This window comes from Bos indicus, chromosome 13, assembly GCF_029378745.1.
Source record: "Bos indicus isolate NIAB-ARS_2022 breed Sahiwal x Tharparkar chromosome 13, NIAB-ARS_B.indTharparkar_mat_pri_1.0, whole genome shotgun sequence".
In the NCBI taxonomy this organism is placed as follows: domain Eukaryota; kingdom Metazoa; phylum Chordata; class Mammalia; order Artiodactyla; family Bovidae; genus Bos; species Bos indicus.
This window is the reverse complement of record NC_091772.1, coordinates 58,973,105-58,992,572: the sequence shown is the minus strand read 5'-3', so window position 1 is coordinate 58,992,572 and position 19,468 is coordinate 58,973,105. Positions and strand designations below refer to the sequence as shown.

General features: G+C 49.5%; 1 protein-coding gene across 1 annotated transcript in view; it reads right to left on the bottom strand.

Moving 5' to 3' along the window:
- BMP7 (bone morphogenetic protein 7) overlaps positions 1-19,468 on the bottom strand; it is an 86,981-nt gene that overhangs the window by 15,922 nt on the left and 51,591 nt on the right. Inside the window, exon 3 of the mRNA XM_019972149.2 lies at positions 13,300-13,448. Coding sequence (XP_019827708.2) covers positions 13,300-13,448 — 149 coding nt within the window. The remainder of the gene's footprint in view (positions 1-13,299; positions 13,449-19,468) is intronic.

Genomic DNA, 19,468 nt, shown 5'->3' with positions numbered 1-19,468 from the left:
GCCTTGTCCCCTTCCGTCCAAGGTTTGAACAAACAACGTGCTTATTCATTTAGTGGTTCAATCAACAACGATTCATGGAGCCCCCACTGTGTGCCAGGCACTGTGCTGTGCTGATGCTGGGCATAGCACCAAGCAAGGTGGCAGCCCCCACAAGCTGAGCAGAGAGGGAGATGCGCTCAGGGACGAGCGGGCACTGGTCAGCGGTGAGTCACATGAGGTCTCAGTGGGGGCTTGGGATCATGTTCTAGGTGTAGGCTGTGTTAGCAGCCCCAGAGGATGTGGCAGGGCCAGAGTTCTGTGGCAAGAGGCCCACTAGGGCTGGTGTGTGGGGAGCAGATAGAGTGGGGAGAGGGGAAGCCAAGTGGGGGTCCAGAAACAAGCCCCCATCCACCATGCCCTCCCCTGGACCCCCATAGTGCTCAGGGCAGCCTCTCTGAGCCCTGAACACACATTGTCCTCCTACAAATAATCAACAACTCAGGGCAGGGATGGTCCTCTGCACCCACTGTTCCCACACAGGCTAGAGCTCTCAGACGGGACCCAAAGCACGTTTCACCAAAACTCTGGCCCACAGGCAGGAGAGATCAGAGGCAGGACTGGTCACCAGCCCTCAGACTGCCTGTCTGTGCAGGCAGCTAGATCCTGACCAGTATGCCACCTGTGGTGGTGTCATACTTAAGCACGTCGTACTGAGCCCACCCAGCATTTATACGTTGAAACTTTTACCTTTTTACTGCATTTTACAGTGTGTGAAAAAACCCTAGTCCAGTTAAACGGATTTTTCCAAAATTCATACCGCAAAGTTTGCTAAGTCCGTAATTCCATAAATAGTTTGAGCTTTTCCTTCTAGTCTTTTCTCTTCTTACCCATGCACATATTTGATAAAGTTGGAATCATACTTTGGGGGAAAAAAGCATGTTCACAAAGAAGGTGATCACAAATACAGCCGCCTCTCTATCCAGCACTGGGCATTTGGACTGATGGTTCTCTGGGGCACTGTCGTGGGCATGGTAGGCTGTGTTAGCAGCATACTTGGCTGTTCCCAAAATGCGTCCCCGACATGTTTGCAGACCTGGCCACATGAACCCTGGGAGGCAAAATGTCCCAGGTTGAGAGCCAGCAGTTATGTATACCCTCCCAAAAGTAAGTCAGGCAACACAGTCATGCCAGAGGGAAGTCACTGTGGTCAAGTTTTTTGATGTGAAACCCAGAGACGATGTGATGCTTTGTTAAAGCAGGACAATTGGATGAGGGGGCACAGCATGGAGTGCCAACCAGCCACCTAAACAATCCATTCATCTATTTACAAATATCCCTGGTGCCCACATGTCCCGAGCCCAGCACGGCTCTGTGCCTGGGGGTGGAGGGGTGTTCCGACAGGAACAAGACAGGTCTAGGCTCTCATGAGGCCGACAGAAGGAAGGGCTGCCAAGTGACAGGCAGAACATGATACGGTGTGATTCCACAAGGGAGTAAAGAAAGTTAAAGCATATACCAACATACGTGGATATGTACATACATAAAGTTTATTTTTGTTTTAATATCCCCACAAAGGGCAGAGAAAGGTTATATTGGGGGAGAGGACGCGTGGGTTGGCTGGGAGAGGAATTCCTTTTCATTTTATGATGTTACAATATATGGGCTTCACTTAGCACTTGCAAGGATTTGTTTTATTTGTCTCTAAATGTCCAGGGCAAACCACACTGAATAGAGAGCCAAGCCAAACGTATCAGGCAGAGGGATTGAGCTGGGTGACATTCATCTAGGCAAAAGAGACACGTCTGATTTTAACATAGGTCTGTATCTTTGGGAAAGATGAAAAGAATTTATATTCTAGACAAGTGTTAGTGCTCGTGCTCAGTCACACAGGGGTGCCCAACTCTTTGGACCCCAGAGACTGTAGCCTGCCAGGCTCTTCTGCCCATGGGATTTTTCAGGCAAGAATACTGGACTGGGTTGCCACTTCCTCCTCCAGAGGATCTTCCCGACCCAGGGATCAAATCTATGTTTGTTGCATCGACAGGTGAATTCTTTACTACTGAGCCACCTAGGAAGCCTTAGACAAGAGTTAATAGGTTTAAAAAAAAAAAAAAAACCTGAAGATTTGCCCAAGGATGGGGGTTATCACATTTTGCAAATAAAAGTACAAGATGCTCAGTTAAATTTGAATTTCAGATAAATGAATAATGTTTGCAATACATGGGACATACTTATATTATGTAGTGATTTGCTGTTTATCTGAAATTCACATTAAACCAGGCCATTCACATTGAACAACCATCTGTGTTTTATCTGCCAAGACATGCTCCTTTAGTCAAGATAGAAAGCCTTTCCCGGCATGTGATGGTGACTGACCCCGCCACAGACTATAACAACCACAGTGGGGAGGCCTCCCACCCACCCAACAGGTAGGTAACAACTCTGCCAATTGCTGATTTCTTCATCCTTAGAAGAATTCATGGCTTGCCTGTCTATGGGGTATTCTGTTTCTCCCTTTTGACCTTCCTTAAATTTTTGTTTTCAAATTAATGTATAGGCTCCAACATTTTGGCCACCTGATGTGAAGAGCCAACTCATTGGAAAAGACCCTGATGCTGGGAAAGGTTGAGGGCAGGAGGAGAAGGGGGCAACAGAGGGTGAGATAGTTGGATGGCATCACCGACTCAATGGACATGAGTTTGAGCAAATGCTGGGAGATCCTAAAGGACAGGGAAGGCTGATGTACTACAGTCCATGGGGTTGCAAAGAGTCGGACGTGACTGAGTGACTGAACAACAAAAATTGTCCTTCTTTTGGTAAACAGATCTGTTTTAATGTGTGTATGGGTTCATCTCAGCATCACTTCTATCAGGATACAGGGCACTGCCCACACCCCAAAGAATCCCCTTGTGCTGCTTAATCTCAGGGCGTCCAACCAGGGTTGAGCCTGCCCCGTCCAGGGGACAGTGGCAGTTCTTACAATTTGGGGCAAAGGATGCTGCTGGCATGGAGTGGGTGGAGGCCAGAGATGCTGCTAAACATCCAACAGCACAGAGGATATCCCCACCCCAAAAAGCACACAGAAAATGCCAACAGTGCCAAGGAGGAGAAAGCCTGCTTTCTTGTCACTCCCTTCCCCGACTCCCAGACTCTAGCGATGACTGACCTTTTTGCATCCTTACAGGTTTGCACTTTCTAGACATTTCATACACAGGCACGCCTAGTTTCTGTGTCAGCTTATTTCAACCCACGTGTCTCTGAGATGCTCTCACGGTGCCATGAGCTTCACGGTCCACAGTGTGGATGCACGAAGGCTGGTGACACATCAGCAGCTGAAGGACACGTAGGCTGTTTCCAGCATGGGCGAGCACAAGCGTCATGAGATGTTTCCGGACAGGTTTTGTGTGGACCTACATTTTCATTTCTGTGATGTGAAGCAGAGGTGCAATCCTTCGTGTTGCCCATTCCCCACACTCTTTGCACACTCTCAGAGTCCATCAGAGCTGGTATCATCCCGCCTGCCATCTGGAGAGGCCAGGGAGGCTACAGAGCGGCTCTGCTTCCCTGGCAGGGCTGGGTCCACTGCTAACACTAACCAGGGATGGCCAACTAAAGTCCATGGGCCAAATCCAGCCCTCTGCATCTTTTTGCAAATACAGTTTTGTTGGAACAAAGCCTTGCACATCCATGCACACATTTACCGTCTGCTTTAGTGCATATATTTACTGCCACTCTAATGACCAAGTTGAGGAACCTCACAGAGAGTGTCTGACCCACAAAACCAAAACATTTATCATCTGGCACTTTACAGAAAGAGTTTGCTGATCTCTGGACTAAATGACCCAGATCCATATAATTCTAGACTTGTAAAGAAAACCATAAAATGTCCCCATGAGATAAGATGCCTTTACTGTCTATTATCTGCCAAGGAAAGGGTTCCTGGAAGAGTGGGCTCTACCCATTGCTGGTTCACAGCAGATTATTGAGTATGTGCTTCATGCCAGGCACCGTGTGCAGCCCATTCTGTGTACGGCTCCTGAGGCAGGACTACTGACTACTGTGCCATGCGCTGTGCTCAGTCGCTCAGTTGTGTCCGACTCTTTTCAATCTCATGGACCGTAGCCTGCCAGGCTCCTCTGTCCATGGGGATTCTCCAGGCAAGAATACTGGAGTGGGTTGCCATACCAGGGGATCTTACCAATCCAGGGATTGAACCTGGGTCTCCCGCATTGCAGGCTGATTCTTTACTGTCTGAGCCAACAGGGAAGCTCACTGACTACTAGCTATTCCATTTACAGATGGAGAAAGATGACTGGAGGCTACAAACTTGACCACTGAGCCTTTGCCGAGCGCAAGTGGCTGGAAAAGCAGAAAGGAGAGGTTGCCCAGGCACGGACACAGACCACTTCTGGGGCCTCCAGAAGTTGGAGGGATCCATGGAGGCTCGAAGGGGAGATCCTTACAAGAGGCGGGCCAGGTGGGCAAGGGTGTGGATGTTGGACTCTGGGAAGTGATTTGAGGACCAGGGATGAGCCAGTGCATCAGGCCATGGCTGGCAGGTCCCAGTGGCCTGAGCAGAAATGGCACGCCCAGCCCAGAAGAGCCCAGGAGCAGACAAGAAGCACAAGATGGGCCACCCAGGAGAGGAGGGAGCACAGCTCAACTGCAGAGAGTAGTGGCATTTTGGTTTTCTTGTGGCTTCTTTGTTTTCCAGGCCTATAGCTATTGGGTGCCCTTCAGAGTCCCAGAGCATTAAGAATGCTCCTCCTTCATTGTGCAAAACACATTAATTCCAGCCACTCCTCTTGATGGACCAAGGCCTAAGTGACCAGTGAGAACACAGTTAATGTTTGTGACATCTCCTTACCCCAGTTTCCCAAGGCCACCCCAGCTGCCATTGTCCACCAGCCCTGGAAGGACCCACCCCAGCCTCTCAGTCATCAAGGCCTCTTCCTTGGTTCTCTCGCTCTGGCTTCTGAACAAACAGGATGTGAAGCAATCGCAAGGACAAAGGCACCTGGGAGCCAGCTGTGCCTCGGGTGGACTGCTCGCCAACCTCAGCTTGACGGGGCTTAGTCTCCTCGGCCTCCGTGGGCGATTGGCTCACTCCTGGGGCTGTCCCCAGCTGCTGCGGCCGGCGCCACACTTGCACAGCATATGCCCTCAATCCTTTAAGTGCCTTGCAATCCCATTTGATCCCATCTGGGATGATCAAGAATAGGGATATGTACTCTTGCGGCCCTGGAGAGAAACCCGAGGCCCTCTATGTACATAGAAGTCCAGCACGAGCCCGAGTCTGCCTCCAGAAGGCAGAGGTGGGTGGGTGGGAGAAGAAGGGGCCCTTCTGTTCTTGGAGCTCTGGGGCAGTCAGGAAGCTGGAGGTCCCCTATGAGAGAGTATGAGAGGGGAACTGAGACCCTCAGATTATATTCTTGGGTCAGGGAGCCAGGGCCGAACAGTGCTGCCCTCCCGAGCCATCAGTGATTTCTTAAGCAGACAAGGGAAAGAAGGAGGATCCTGTAAGTTAGGACAAGAGGTTGGAACAGATGTCTTGGGAACAAAAAAGTAGGTGCTTCTGTGTCTGCAAAGATGTAAAAGTCTCCAGCCCAAATCAGTATTCACTTCGCCGTTGCTTGGCGATGGGAGGCAGTATCAGGAATGCCATGTGCAGGAACCCCCCCGAGCTGTCCTCAGGATGGAAGAAGCCTTGTCTTGTTCAAGCTGGAGCAGAGTCTGCAATAGCCCCCTGGCCCATCAGAGCTCTACACAGATGTTTGTTGAGTGAATAAATGTGCTTTCAACATAGGCCAAAAGGCCCTTGATGGTAGGAAGCTGGTTCTGACCACCAGGTGCTGGGGCTCAGAGGGTTCATCATCACTCCCAGGCTGGCATGCAGGCCCCGGGCTGACTTGACCATCAGGCCCTGTGGTCAGGCCCACGGTATTTTTAGGGGCCCAGGAAAACATCCTAACGTCTCTTAAAATCAGAACACAAAACATGGGGTTTTTAGGGCTGGACACAGTGTTTTCATTTTTAATCCAGCTAGGATTATATTCATCGTTATACCCAGATGGTTATAAACATAATTTTTAATATTTTTGCATGGAGGGAGGACCCCTGGCCACTTCAGTGACACTGGCTCCTCTAGTTAGTCCTGTGGGAAACCCACTGTCTTCTGAGTCCTTTTTCAAACTCTCTTCTCAGGAAAGGGGATTTGGAGAGAACAGCCAGGCAGAAACCAAGACGCTTTAGGGTCCTGGGTTCTGTCTGGATGGCCGGCTGTGCACCCAGCAGGAGCTTGTTAATGACACACTGCCCCCAGGTGTGGCTGCTGGTGACGTCACTCCGCGGACAGGGTGCTGGCCCAGGGCTCAGCATTTTACATGAATTCACTCTTTTCTTCCTCCTAGCCATAATCATGCCCAAGGAACAAGGGACATGGATGGATGGCATCAGGAGGTTGGACTGAATCCCAAAATCACATGAGGCCTCCCTGTGGAGCACCAGGCTCCTGGGCCCTGGAGTGAATGTAGTAGCCGCAGGCCTAAACCCCCTCTGTTCCTGCATGAGACTCCCTGGTCCAGGCAGGCTGTGAGGGTTCAGCTCTCAGCAGCACCTCCGGATAGCCCCCTTGCCAGCTGGCAGGCCCTCCACACTAGTGTCAGGGTCTCCTCTGCTCAGGGGGCCTCTTCTCCCCTCTCTCACCACCCCTGGAGGGTGGGGGACCTGCCCAGCCTTTGTGGCTGGGGCGGGGGAGGGGCTTCCTGTCCTCATCTGTGCAAGGAGGGACAGCAGACACCAGCCCTCCTTCCTGCAGCATCCCATCCTCGGAGACGAGATGAGGCTCCCCACTTGGTTCCTGATGAGCCCCAGGTGCCCGAGGGGTTTATGGGCTTCTCCCACAGGGGCTTGCTGGCTGGCGGAGGCCCCAGCTGTGCACACTCTCCGACAGGAGGGCTGCAGCTGGACGAAGAGGAAACAGATACACGCTTCCTGGGTGGTCTCAGGCGGCATTTGGAGACCCGGGCTCACCTCACCTCGCACCAAACATCAGGAAAGGAGGTCTGTAACCCCTGTACTTCACAAGGATGAAAGTGAGCTCACCGTAAGACGCTGCACGCCTAGCCCAGGGCCCCATCCCCTCTCCTCCCAGATGGGGCACTGGGAGTTGGGCACGGGTGCCACGCCCTGGAACTCGTCCCCTCCAGGTGCTGTCCAAGGCAGCGACCCTCACTGAGTTCATATTACAGCTAGTGGTCCCAGGGCAGGGACCAGGCTGTTTCCACAGGCCATGCAGGGCTGGCCACAGTATCTGCCCACTAATCTGCCCATCACATGGCATCACCCCAGCATTCATGGACTCCCCAGCAGGCCCCGCTGATCTTTCACCTGTGTAGGCATCCAACATGAAAAGGTTGGAACTCACGTTTAGATGTGGCCAGCCTGAGCACCATCTTATAAACAGCGTACCCCAAAACACGGGGCATGACTTCACCAGAATCTTATCACTGGGCCAGATTCCAAGTTACTGAGGAGCTTGTGAGAAAAGGCAGATTCCTGGGCCCATCTTCGGGGACTCGCCATCAGAGGGTCTGGAGGTGGAGCCTGGGAATCTGTATGTTCAATGTGCCTGCCACCCTGAGGATTCTGATGCAGAAGGAACCCCGTGGAGGAAAAGTTTCCCAGCCAGGAGCCTGTGGTCTCAGAAATGCTGGGCCCTCTCGCTTCGTATCTCATCCCCCCGTCAAAGATCCAAAAACTCACATGCCCAGCTGCCCACTGAATATTCTGCCCCTCCCAGATGGTGTGGGTGGGTGGGCCTTCCCTGACTCGGGCAACCAGACCAAACTTGCTGCCTCAGCGTGCACAGCACCTGGACAAGTCAGGTCCCAGGGCGGCAGCATCCATGCCCGGCCCCAGGGCCCCATTAGGAGGGGAGGAGGTGAGGCACCAAGTCAGGGGCCCAGCATCGGACCCTTACCCTAACTCTAGACAGCATCCTGCGGCCACTAGGCTATACTCCTCCTGCATGGAGGCAGCTGATGGAATATAGAGACTCAACACCCCTCAGGGGCCTCAGTTCCCTCGCCTGTCCCATGGAGATGTTAATAATAGCATCCACCCAAGTGGTAATGGTGAGGATTATAGGAGACAATGGCAGAAAGCACTTACTTTGTGCTTAGCAGCTACCACATGTTAAGCAATTAAGCTTTTCACTGGCATGAGCTCATCTAATCCTTCACAACCACCCTGAGAGGTGGAAGCTATTATTAACCCCATTTTCCAGATTAGGGACATTAAGTGACTCACCCTGGGTCATGTGGCTAGAAACAGCAGAGCTGGGACTCAAACCTGGGGAGTTAGCCAGCTCCTGAGCCCAGGCTCTAACCATCGGGCTACGACACCTCAATAAATGCCAAGCCTCAGCAAAAGGTGGGGGACAAAGACCCTGGGTGTGGGGGAGAAAGGGGTTGGCAGGCTTGACACTGGGTTGAGTGTCACTTAAGAGAAAAACCAAACCTAAGCCATCCTGAGCCAGAAGGGTAGGCAGGACAGAGGAGCACCAGACCCACTGAGGTCAAGTTAGCAGGTCAAACCCATATCCACAAGTTCAGGGAAAAGGTCACTCTGAAGAAAGCAATCAAGTCTCCCTCAGCCTCATTTGTGCCCCATACCCAATATGTTCCACAGGGACTTTTAAGAACAAAGAAGAACTGAATGAACCTATTGCCAAATAAGTTTGGAATTCGGCTATGCAGTTGACCCTATCAGGAGATTCACAATGGACATTGGCAAAATAAAGGCTCTGATAAGTCCTGCAGTGAAACCTGCTTAGTTCATCCAGCCTAGCCTTTCTTGCACATAACTGATCATGATTCCTCACAGAACACAGTTTAAGAAATTCTGGTAGTGGCAAACTCCTTCTATAAACAGCATTTCTGCAAATAATATTTCCAGATTTCTGGGCCATAGCGTCACTGTCACAACTACTCAACTCTGTTGTTACAGCACAAAAGCAGGCTCGGGTGATGGCATAAACCAGTTAGTATGACTGTGGAATACGAAAACTTTATTTATGGACACCAAAATGTAGATCCCATATAATTTTATGTCACAAAATAGTCTTTTAAAAATTTTTCTCAGCCATTTAAAAATTTGAAAACTATTCTTAGCTCACAGGCACCCCAAAACAGCTTGGAGGCTGAATTTGGTCCACCATGCATAGCTTGAAAATCAGGTATAGAACAACAGGAAACTATAGTACCTCCTAGGACCCCACTATAAAGTGTTAGGGGCACGGAAAGGGGAAGGAAAGTTTGGGGTGGGAGGGAAGCTTGGGGAAACCGTCAGTAGGAAGAAGACTAGACTGGAAAGAAGACAAATGTGGCCCTAAACTCTGTGACCATTCTCATATAGCATGTGGCCATAGACAGATAAGTCTGGAGAAAAAATTATAAAATGTATCTATGCTGTCTAAATCTACTTGGCAAAACCCAGCATTAACCACAGTAAAAGAAAAACTAAAAACTGGAACAATATTTACAGCTCAATCACAAAGGACCAAATGTCCCTAAAATGTAAAGCAGAAAAAGCCCAACACCCTCTGCAAGCAATGGACAGAGGAGACAGACAAGGAGGAAATGGCAAATTCAGAGGAAGGGCTCAGCCTCGCTCAGAGGAGAGAAGAGCAAGGCAAAACTATGAGATCCCACGTGTCATCTATCGGATTAGCCAAGACAGGTAAGTTTGAAAGCTGATGAAGAATACGCCTGCCACTGCGGGAGATGCATGTTTGATCCCTGGGTCAGGAAGATCCCCTGGAGGAGGAAACACCACACCAGTATTCTTGCCTGGAAAATTCCAAGGGCAGAGGAGCCTGGCAGGCTACAGTCCATGGGGCCACACCGAGTTGGATACGACTGAACGACTGAGCATCTTCCTTCCAACAAAGAAGGGGCACCGGTGCCCTCGTACAAATGGAATGACCTCTCAGGAGGGCAAACTGACAATACTGATCAAAACTACAAACAGACAATGTCACTTTTGGGAACTGTGCCTAGAGTCACACTCACTCAAGGGTCCAAGGACGTACGCACTGCAGCCCTGTTGGTAAGAGTGAAAGACGGGAAACTCTAGACATTCATCACAGGGGGACTGGATGAGTCACTTTTGGTGGTAGTAACAACTTCTAGGACATGTGTATTACGAGCCGAGTCCTCTTCTCAGCCCTTGCTACTCAAAGCACACTCTGGGGACCAGCAGCTTCTGCATCACTTGGGGGGGTGTTTGGACCACAGCCTCCTCTTTGCCCCAGACCTGCTGAATCAGAATCTGCATTTTCACAAGAAGCCCAGGGGATTCCTGTGTGCCTCAGGATATGACTTTTATTTTTTAATTTTTTCTGGTATTTTCTTTTTTTAATATAAATTTATTTATTTTAATTGGAGGTTAATTACTTTACAATATTGTATTGGTTTTGCCATACATCAACATGAATCTGCCACGGATGTACATGTGTTCCCCATCCTGAACCCTCCTCCCTCCTCCCTCCCCGTACATCCCTCTGGGTCGTCCCAGTGCACCAGCCCCAAGCATCCAGTATCGTGCATCAAACCTGGACTGGTGATTTGTTTTATATATGATATTATACATGTTTCAATGCCATTCTCCCAAATCTCCCCACCCTCTTCCTCTCCCACAGAGTCCAAAAGACTGTTCTATACATCTGTGTCTCTTTTCCTGTCTCACATACAAGGTTATCATTACCATCTTTCTAAATTCCATATATCAGCATTATTATACTGTATTGGTGTTTTTCTTTCTGGCTTACTTCACTCTGTATAATAGGCTCCAGTTTCATCCACCTCATTAGAACTGATTCAAATGTTTTCTTTTTAATGGCTGAGTAATACTCCATTGTGTATATGTACCACTGCTTTCTTATCCATTCATCTGCTGATGGACATCTAGGTTGCTTCCATGTCCTGGCTATTATAAACAGTGCTGCGATGAACATTGGGCTACACGTGTCTCTTTCATTTCTGGTTTCCTTGGTATGTATGCCCAGCAGTGGGATTTCTGGGTCATAAGGCAGTTCTATTTCCAGTTTTTTAAGGAATATCTACACTGTTCTCCATAGTGGCTGTACTAGTTTGCATGGGACCTAATTAAAATTAAAAGCTTCTGCACAACAAAGGAAACTATAAGCAAGGTGAAAAGACAGCCTTCAGAATGGGAGAAAATAATAGCAAATGAAGCAATTTACAAACAACTAATCTCAAAAATGTACAAGCAACTCCTGCAGCTCAATTCCAGAAAAATAAATGACCCAATCAAAAAATGGGCCAAAGAACTAAATATACATTTCTCCAAAGAAGACATACAGATGGCTAACAAACACATGAAAAGATGCTCAACATCACTCATTATCAGAGAAATGCAAATCAAAACCACAATGAGGTACCATTTCATGCCAGTCAGAATGGCTGCGATCCAAAAGTCTACAAGCAGTAAATGCTGGAGAGGGTGTGGAGAAAAGGGAACCCTCTTACACTGTTGGTGGGAATGCAAACTAGTACCGGACATGATTTTTTAAAGTCTTCTGTATTAACTCACTCAACCTCAGAACAACCCAATGGCTCAGGCCCTCTCATTACCTGAGTGTTGGAGATGAGGAACGGAGGCTCTGGGACATGAGGGAAATTGTCCAGTCACACAGTGAGAGAGCAGTAGGGCTGCATTCACTCCACATGCACACATACACACAAGAGCCTTTACAGAACGGGAAGCACTTTAACGGCGGAAAAAGACCAGCCTCCGAGATACATTGTCAGGTGAAAAAAGCAAGGTGAAGGACACTGTGTAGACTATGCCAGTATTTGTGGGGGGAGGAAAAAGCAGACTCTATACATTTAATAGCTTAGATGCCCAGAAGGCATCCTTGAAGAGAAAGTAACTCAGTCGTGTCCAACTCCTTGCGACCCCATGGACTATACAGTCCACGGAATTCTCCAGGCCAGAATACTGGAGTGGGTAGCCTTTCCCTTCTCCAGGGGATCTTCCCAACCCAGGGATCGAACCCAGGTCTCCCGCATTGCAGCTGAGTCACAAGGGAAGTACCCAATAACTCAGACGTAGCTGCCTCTGGGGCGTGGAACGCAGCAGCTGGAGGAAGGACGTCAGAGGGAAACTATTCAGTGTTGCACACATCTGGAACTTAAATTTGGAGCCTAGAACATGTATTGTTAATACCTATACTACAATATGGGCTTCCCTAGTGTCTCAGACAGTAAAGAATCCGCCTGCAATGCAGGAGACCCAGGTTCGATTCCTGGGTTGGGAAGATCCTCTGGAGAAGGAAATGGCAACCCACTCCAGCATTCTTGCCTGGAGAATCCCATGGACAGAGGAGCCTGGTGGGCTACAGTCCATGGGGGTCACAAAAGAGTTGGACACAGCTGAGTTACTAACACAACATAACACGCTAAAATATAAATTTTTAAAAACTGGTATAAGAAAGATGTTGCACATCCTAAAACCACCCCCACTTCATAAGAAATAGACTTTGCGGAAGGAGAAACTGGCACAGCCAGGCCCACCCTACTGCTCCACTTGCCTTCTTGTCTGCCCTTCTCAGAAAACATGGCCGTGGCATGTGGGAGAGATGCTGGGGGTGGGGGGGTGGGGACAAACAGTAGCTTCTCCAAGTATTCGGGAGTCAACACTACATTCAGTCTCTTGGAAGGGGGTTCATGCCTCACACCAGTGCAATGTCCTTCACTGGGGTGATTTTGCCCTGCAGCGGACATCTGACAATGTCTAGAGACATTTTTGGTGTCACAAGTGGGAGAGGCGATTGGCTTCAAGTGGGGAGAGGCCAGGGAAACCATGAAACATCCTACAAAGCCCAAGACACCCCAGGATGTCCTGTGTCCTGAGTTTGAGGGGCCTGCGTCAGCACGGCTCAGATGTTGCATGTGCGAGCATCACTAGGGGCTCAGCTGAAGTGCAGGTTCAGATAGGGCAGGCCTGGGATGGGCCAGAGAGTCTGCATTTCTAACGGCGGGGGCCACCTGTGCTGCTTTGGAACCACACTTGGAGCAATGAGGCCTTACCCAACCCAGCTCTGGCCAACAGTATAAATGCCATATGAAAAAGGGGTAGAGACTGCTTTCATTTGGATTAGAATGCTCGATAGGAAGTGCTGATGGGGAAGGGAGCAGAGGAAACCTGGTCCTAATAGACATGAGTTGAGCTCCCCCCAGAGTCTACAGTTGCGGGCTGCATCAGCATGAGCTGGGGTGCTGGCTGGGGACTTACCGTCCAGAGTCTCCACCGACAACTGCAGGCCCAGGTTGTGCCGCGGGTTGACCACCCAGTGGTTGCTGGTGGCTGTGATATCAAAAACGAGCCAGCCCTCCTCTGAGGCCCAGAGGGTGCGGCTGTCGAGCAGGAACAGGTCGGACTCCCTGCAAGAGAGGAGAGAGACACAGGCTCCAGGTCAGCAGGTCGTGGCTCGGTCACCCCCGTCAGCCAGTCAGCCACTGGTGCATGGCAGAACTTTGTGAGTGGGGGAGCTGGCAGGAGGTCCGCCAGCCCGTCCCCCAACAAAGTGCGTTCATCAGACCAAGATCCAGCCATGGAGACCCCTGATGGGAGACAGAGTGCAGAACGGGGGTAAAGAGATACACACAGGAGACAAGGAGCTGCTACGAGACAGACGTGCCCTTCAGATTTGTTGGGGGTGACAAAGGATGAGATGGTTGGATGGCATCACTGACTCAATGGACATGGGTTTGAGCAAGCTCCGGGAGATGGTGAAAGACAGGGAAGCCTGGTGTGCTGCAGTCCATGGGGTTGCAGAGAGTCAGACACGACTGACTGAATGAACAACAACAACAATGTTGAGGGGATACTAGTGGGACAGAGCACAGGAAGGCAGGAATCCCACCATCTCCATGAGGCTAGAAGTCTCAGGGAACAGAAGTTCACCCTTGTTCACTTATTCACCACTTGCCAGGCACTGTCCCAAGAGCTCTACACACATTGTCTCATTCAGTTCTTACAACACTAAATTGTGGGGGTATTACCATCTCTGATGGATCCACGATAAAACCATGACTTGCCCAAGGTCACTTAGCCAGGAAGATGCTAGACTGGGGCTTCAGCCTGGCATCTGAGCACCAGTGCAGAGATGCTCCTTATTCCCATACTATATAATTTCTTCATGAGGCCACCAAGCATTAGGAAGTGGACCCCCAGCAAACATCATTAGTAGAGGGAGTACTTTAATTCTCTTTCTCAGATTTGTAATAGAAAATGGTTAAAACCACAAATAACCTTGTAAGGATGGAGGGTGAATGGATGAAGATGGATGGATGGATGGATGGATGGATGGAAGATGGATGGAAGGATGGATGGATGGTGAATGATGGATGAATGGAAGAAAGATGGATGGATGGATGAATGGATTTTTACACTCCTAGATAGTAGAATTCTAGTATATGCTGCTGCTGCTAAGTCACTTCAGTCGTGTCCGACTCTGTGTGACCCTGTAGACGGCAGCCCACCAGACTCCTCCATCCCTGGGATTCTCCAGGCAAGAACACTGGAGTGGGTTGCCATTTCCTTCTCCAGTGCATGAAAGTGAAAAGTGAAAGTGAAAGTGAAGTTGTGTCCGACCCTCAGCGACCCCATGGACTGCAGCCTACCAGGCTCCTCCATCCATGGGATTCTCCAGGCAAGAGTACTGGAGTGGGTTGCCATTGCCTTCTCACAATTCTAGTATATAAGATATCATAATGTCTCTTTTGGAACTTTTAATGATAAGAATTCGAAACAAAAATTTTGAGTCCTTTGACAGCCAGTTAGTATATTTTAGCTCCTATACTGTACCAGGCAGTGGGTACAGTGATGAACAACATCCAACCAGTTCCTGCTCCAAGGTATTGACAATCTTTTTCATGCTGGGGGGAATCTAATTTTCCTGGGAAATTACATGGCTCAGTCGGTAAAGAATCTGCCTGCAATGGAGGAGACCCAGGTTCAATCCCTGGGTCAGGAAGATTCCCCGGAGAATGAAATGGCAACCCACTCCAGTATTCTTGCCTGGGAAATGCCATGGACACAGGAGCCTGGCAGGCTACCATCCACGGGGTCGCAAAGAGTCAGACATGACTGAGCAACTGAACCACCACCACCATGCATGTGATTGAGATAAGACTTCTGAGCTTACGGACAACAAGCGGAGCCACAATACAAGACGGTGCCTTGTCTCTTAGCCAACCAAACCACAGTCTCTTGTGACTGTAGGACACTCACTGCCTCTGTAATACAGAGAGATCAGAGGAGCAAGCAAGACCTTTTAGAGCCACAGAACATTTTGAGGATGCTGTTCAACTTTCACGGCCAAACTGAATTAAGATAAGGAGACAATCTTCCGTGACCCATTTACTTCTCTTTTTTCCCGGGGCCCTTTCAGATGTAGCTTCAAAAAACTGACTTGGAGAAGGATGTTCACACAGATCCCAAATGAGAATATCCACTCTCTTCATCTCCAATTTGCCTTGATGGCTTTCCTAGCTATGGAGAGTTACCAAGACTGTCAACGAACCAGTTTGCTGCTCTCAACAATTAACAGATGAGAGAAGAAACACACTCCGAAACAATCCCCTCACTCGCTCAGGCTCCCAGGGCCCCAGCAGGAAACCGCCACACTGCAGCACAGAAGTCATCAACCTGGGTGGCGACTCTGCCAGAAAATTGTTATTTGCAGGAAAATGTGACCAGATATCCGGATAGGCCCTGATGGACAGTAAAACAATGAATAGTAACTCAGGGAACAGAATCAGGCCTTTGGAGAGAGAACGCTTTGCCAAACGATACTAAACATTCTTTTATTACAGCCGGGACACCGAGGGCCAGATGTTACAGGCGAGCATTGACTCATTGTGAATCAACGTGCATGTGAGTGCAGTCTCCCTCCCCTGAGTCCTGGTTCGCAGTGTGTTCCAGCCTTGCTGAGAAGAGCCAAGCCTTCATGGAAGGCATTGGGACAGGACAGCCCTGTCGAGGTGGGGGAGTGGGATGCTCACACAGGCTCCGCTTTAAGACGTAGGGCTCAGCCCCAGGTTGGTCCCATGAACGGGACAGGCGGGAAATTACTCAGCAGCCATGTCCAGACAGACGGCTGGGAAAGTGCGAATTTCTCGACACCACCTGGAGCATCTCATTAGAAATCAATGGTTCTTACACCAGGAGGAACGAACAAGCCCTTTATGATATGTGTATTCACCACGAACACACCAACCTTCCTGACTCAGCCCAGGTGACAGCAGAAGCTGGACACGTCAGGGTGGGGACCCCGTGTGTGCCAAGTCACTTCAGTCATGTCCAACACTTTGCGACCCTGTAGATGGTAGCCCATCAGGCTCCTCTGTCCATGGAATTCTCCAAGCAAGAATACTGGAGTGGGTTGCCATGCCCTTCTCCAAGAGATCTTCCCAACACAAGGGCTGAATCCATGTCTTTCACAGCTCCTCAACTGGCAGATTCTTTGCCACTAATGCCACCTGGGCTTCAGGGAACCTAAATGCCCTCTCTCCCCTTTGCCACTGCTGAGAATCTAGGTGCTTTCTGTGTACCAGCTCCCTGATCTCCAACAATCAGGTTACTGTTCCCATTTTATACACAAGTAGAGTGAGGTTTCGGAGAAGGTAACGGCACCCCACTCCAGTACTCTTGCCTGGAAAATCCCATGGACAGAGGAGTCTGGTAGGCTGCAGTCCATGGGGTCGCTAAGAGTCGGACATGACTGAGCAACTTCCCTTTCACTTTTCACTTTCATGCATTGGAGCAGGAAATGGCAGCCCACTCCAGTGTTCTTGCCTGGAGAATCCCAGGGACAGGGAAGCCTGGTGGGCTTCCGTCTGTGAGGTCGCACAGAGTCAGACACGACTGAAGCGACTTAGCAGCAGCAGCAGAGTGAGGTTTAGAGAGGGGAGGACAAAAGTCCACATTGATAAACCTTGAAAGTGAGAGAACCAGGACACAGTGCTGGAAGCGTGACCTGAGGACTTGGGCACTTGAGCCCCATCACCTCCTTAACGCACCCTCTCACCAAGGGGCAAGAGATCAGAAGCGTGTTCAGTCCTGCAAGATGCATGTTATTGTCACAACATTGTGGGGAGCAGAGAAAATATTAGAGAAGGGGTGTGGGATGAAGTCCAGGCAGCAGGGAAGGAAGAAAGCAAGTAGGGCAAGCCAGCTGATTGCACAGCCTCAGTTTCCTTCTCTGTAAAATGGCCAGAATGTCCTCTCCTGCAGCAGGTGAGGGAGCTGAGGGAAGACTACTCTAAGGATAAACTCCCAAGGCTCTTGGAGCATTTCTATAGTTACTCCAAGTCATGCCAGTGTTGGTGCACAGTCCCTGCTAGACAGCAAGAAATTCTAGGATGGGGACTTTATCCTGGTCCCAGTCCTTATGTGATTTCCTAAGATCCCCAGAACAATAGACCACATGTCCACTCAAACAACGATCACCTTTGACACCAACATTCATCAAAGTGTATCAGGATGTTCACAGTCATGCATTGTCTGCAAACATGACATCAACAATTCCTCCTCCCCCTCCCCACAAGCAGCGCTCTCATAAATCAGGAAGTCTGCTCGCACCTCTCACATCTGCAGTGACCATCTGACTCGCTGCGGACCAGTGGGAAGGAGGCCCTGCCATGTCCAGGGCAAGAATGCAACAGGCTTCTTGGATCTGCTCTGCTCCCCACTGGACTGGCAACCCTGACTCCTCTACTGCAGAGAAGGCACGGAAGGGGAACAGGGCAGCAGCTGTGGAGGAGGAGGGTCTATGAGGGGAGAAAGAGACAGAAACCAAATCAGCCCTCATGGGAGGTGCATCTAGGGTGTTCCGGCCCCAGCCGAGCTCCCAGCTTCACTGGGGACTACAACAGACGCTACCAATAGTAGAAAAACTGCCCGGCTGAGCCCTGCCCAAATTCCTGGGCAATTAAACATTGTTGTTCTAGCCACCGCGTTGTGGGTGGCTTGTTCACCACAGAGGTAGAACCCAAACAACAGTCACACTGTTCAGAACAGAAAAACGGACAACTAACCTTAATCTACTGAGAGGGACAGACGAGTGAAAACAGAGAGCACACCCCACTGCTTCACAGCTCCATCAAAGCATGTACTTGTTGACAACGGGGATATATGGTATTAAGTAAGAAGGTGTCATAAACAGGATGTGTAATTTGCAAATTTTTGGGAAAATACAATATGCTAACATTGGTTAAGAAAAAAGAAATAGAAAATTTGAGTCAAGTTACTAAATATGTACTAGTGAATTGAGATAGGAGTAAAACACCTTCCCCAATCCACACCCAGATGCTTTGATACTGTATTTTTACCAAATTCACCAAATTATTAAGAGAAAATTGCTTCTTATAAAAACTGGTCAAGAAAACACAAGAGGCAAATTGAGAAGCTATATTGTAAAGCTAGCATGATTCCAAAGGTGGAGAAGGCCAATTTGAATAGACATTTCTTTAAAGATACACAAATGGCCAGGGAACACACAGACAGAGGGTCAACATCATTAGCCACTGCTGTTGTTGTTTAGTCACTAAGTCCTGTCCAGCTCTTTGCAACCTCATGGGCTGTAGCCCCCCAGGTTCCTCTGTCCAAGAATTCTCCAGGCAAGAACACTGGAGTGGGTTGCCATTTCCTACTCCAGGGAATCTTCCTGACCCAGGGATCGAACTAGCATCACCTGTGTCTCCTGCATTGGCAGGCGAATTCTTTACTACTGAACCACCAGGGAAGCCCCTTAAACAGCACAACTCTGAATATACTAAAAACTAATGAATAATACGTTTTACGAGGTTGACTGGATGATGGTATGTGAATTATATCTCAGTGAAGCCATATTTTAAAAAGTGAATAAAGCCAACCTAAGTTCAAAATATAGAGCACAGTGTCATGATGCTAACAAGTTTTTCTAAGCTGGCACACCTACACGTGGGGAACCTAAACACAAATACTCCGGAGCTGCAGCAACAGTTCCTTCTGAAGGGTGTTTCTCTCCGCTACACACACATCAACGTTGGCTCAAGTCACCAAGCACCATCTGTTTCTTAAAGAAGTGAGACAGTACGAGTTTGCGTATTTCCATGTTTTACTGGGTCAGTGGAGCAAACCCCGGCACGGTGGCTGGCCTGGCTTCACCTCCTCTTTGGTGTGGGGACAGTTCTGCCCACTCCTCCAGGCTCATAGGGGCAGCCGGGCTGGTGAACTAATTTAACCTTCCAATGAAAGAAACACCAGAAGACCCCAAAAGCAGATTTCTCCCCTCCCGAAACCCAGGCTCCCCCAAATCCTTGCTCTGTGTGAGACACAAACCACCAGTGATCCCAACTCTGTGGCGGGGAGGGGTGTCAATATTTAACCACCGGCCTGGGGACAGAGTGGGCTTCCC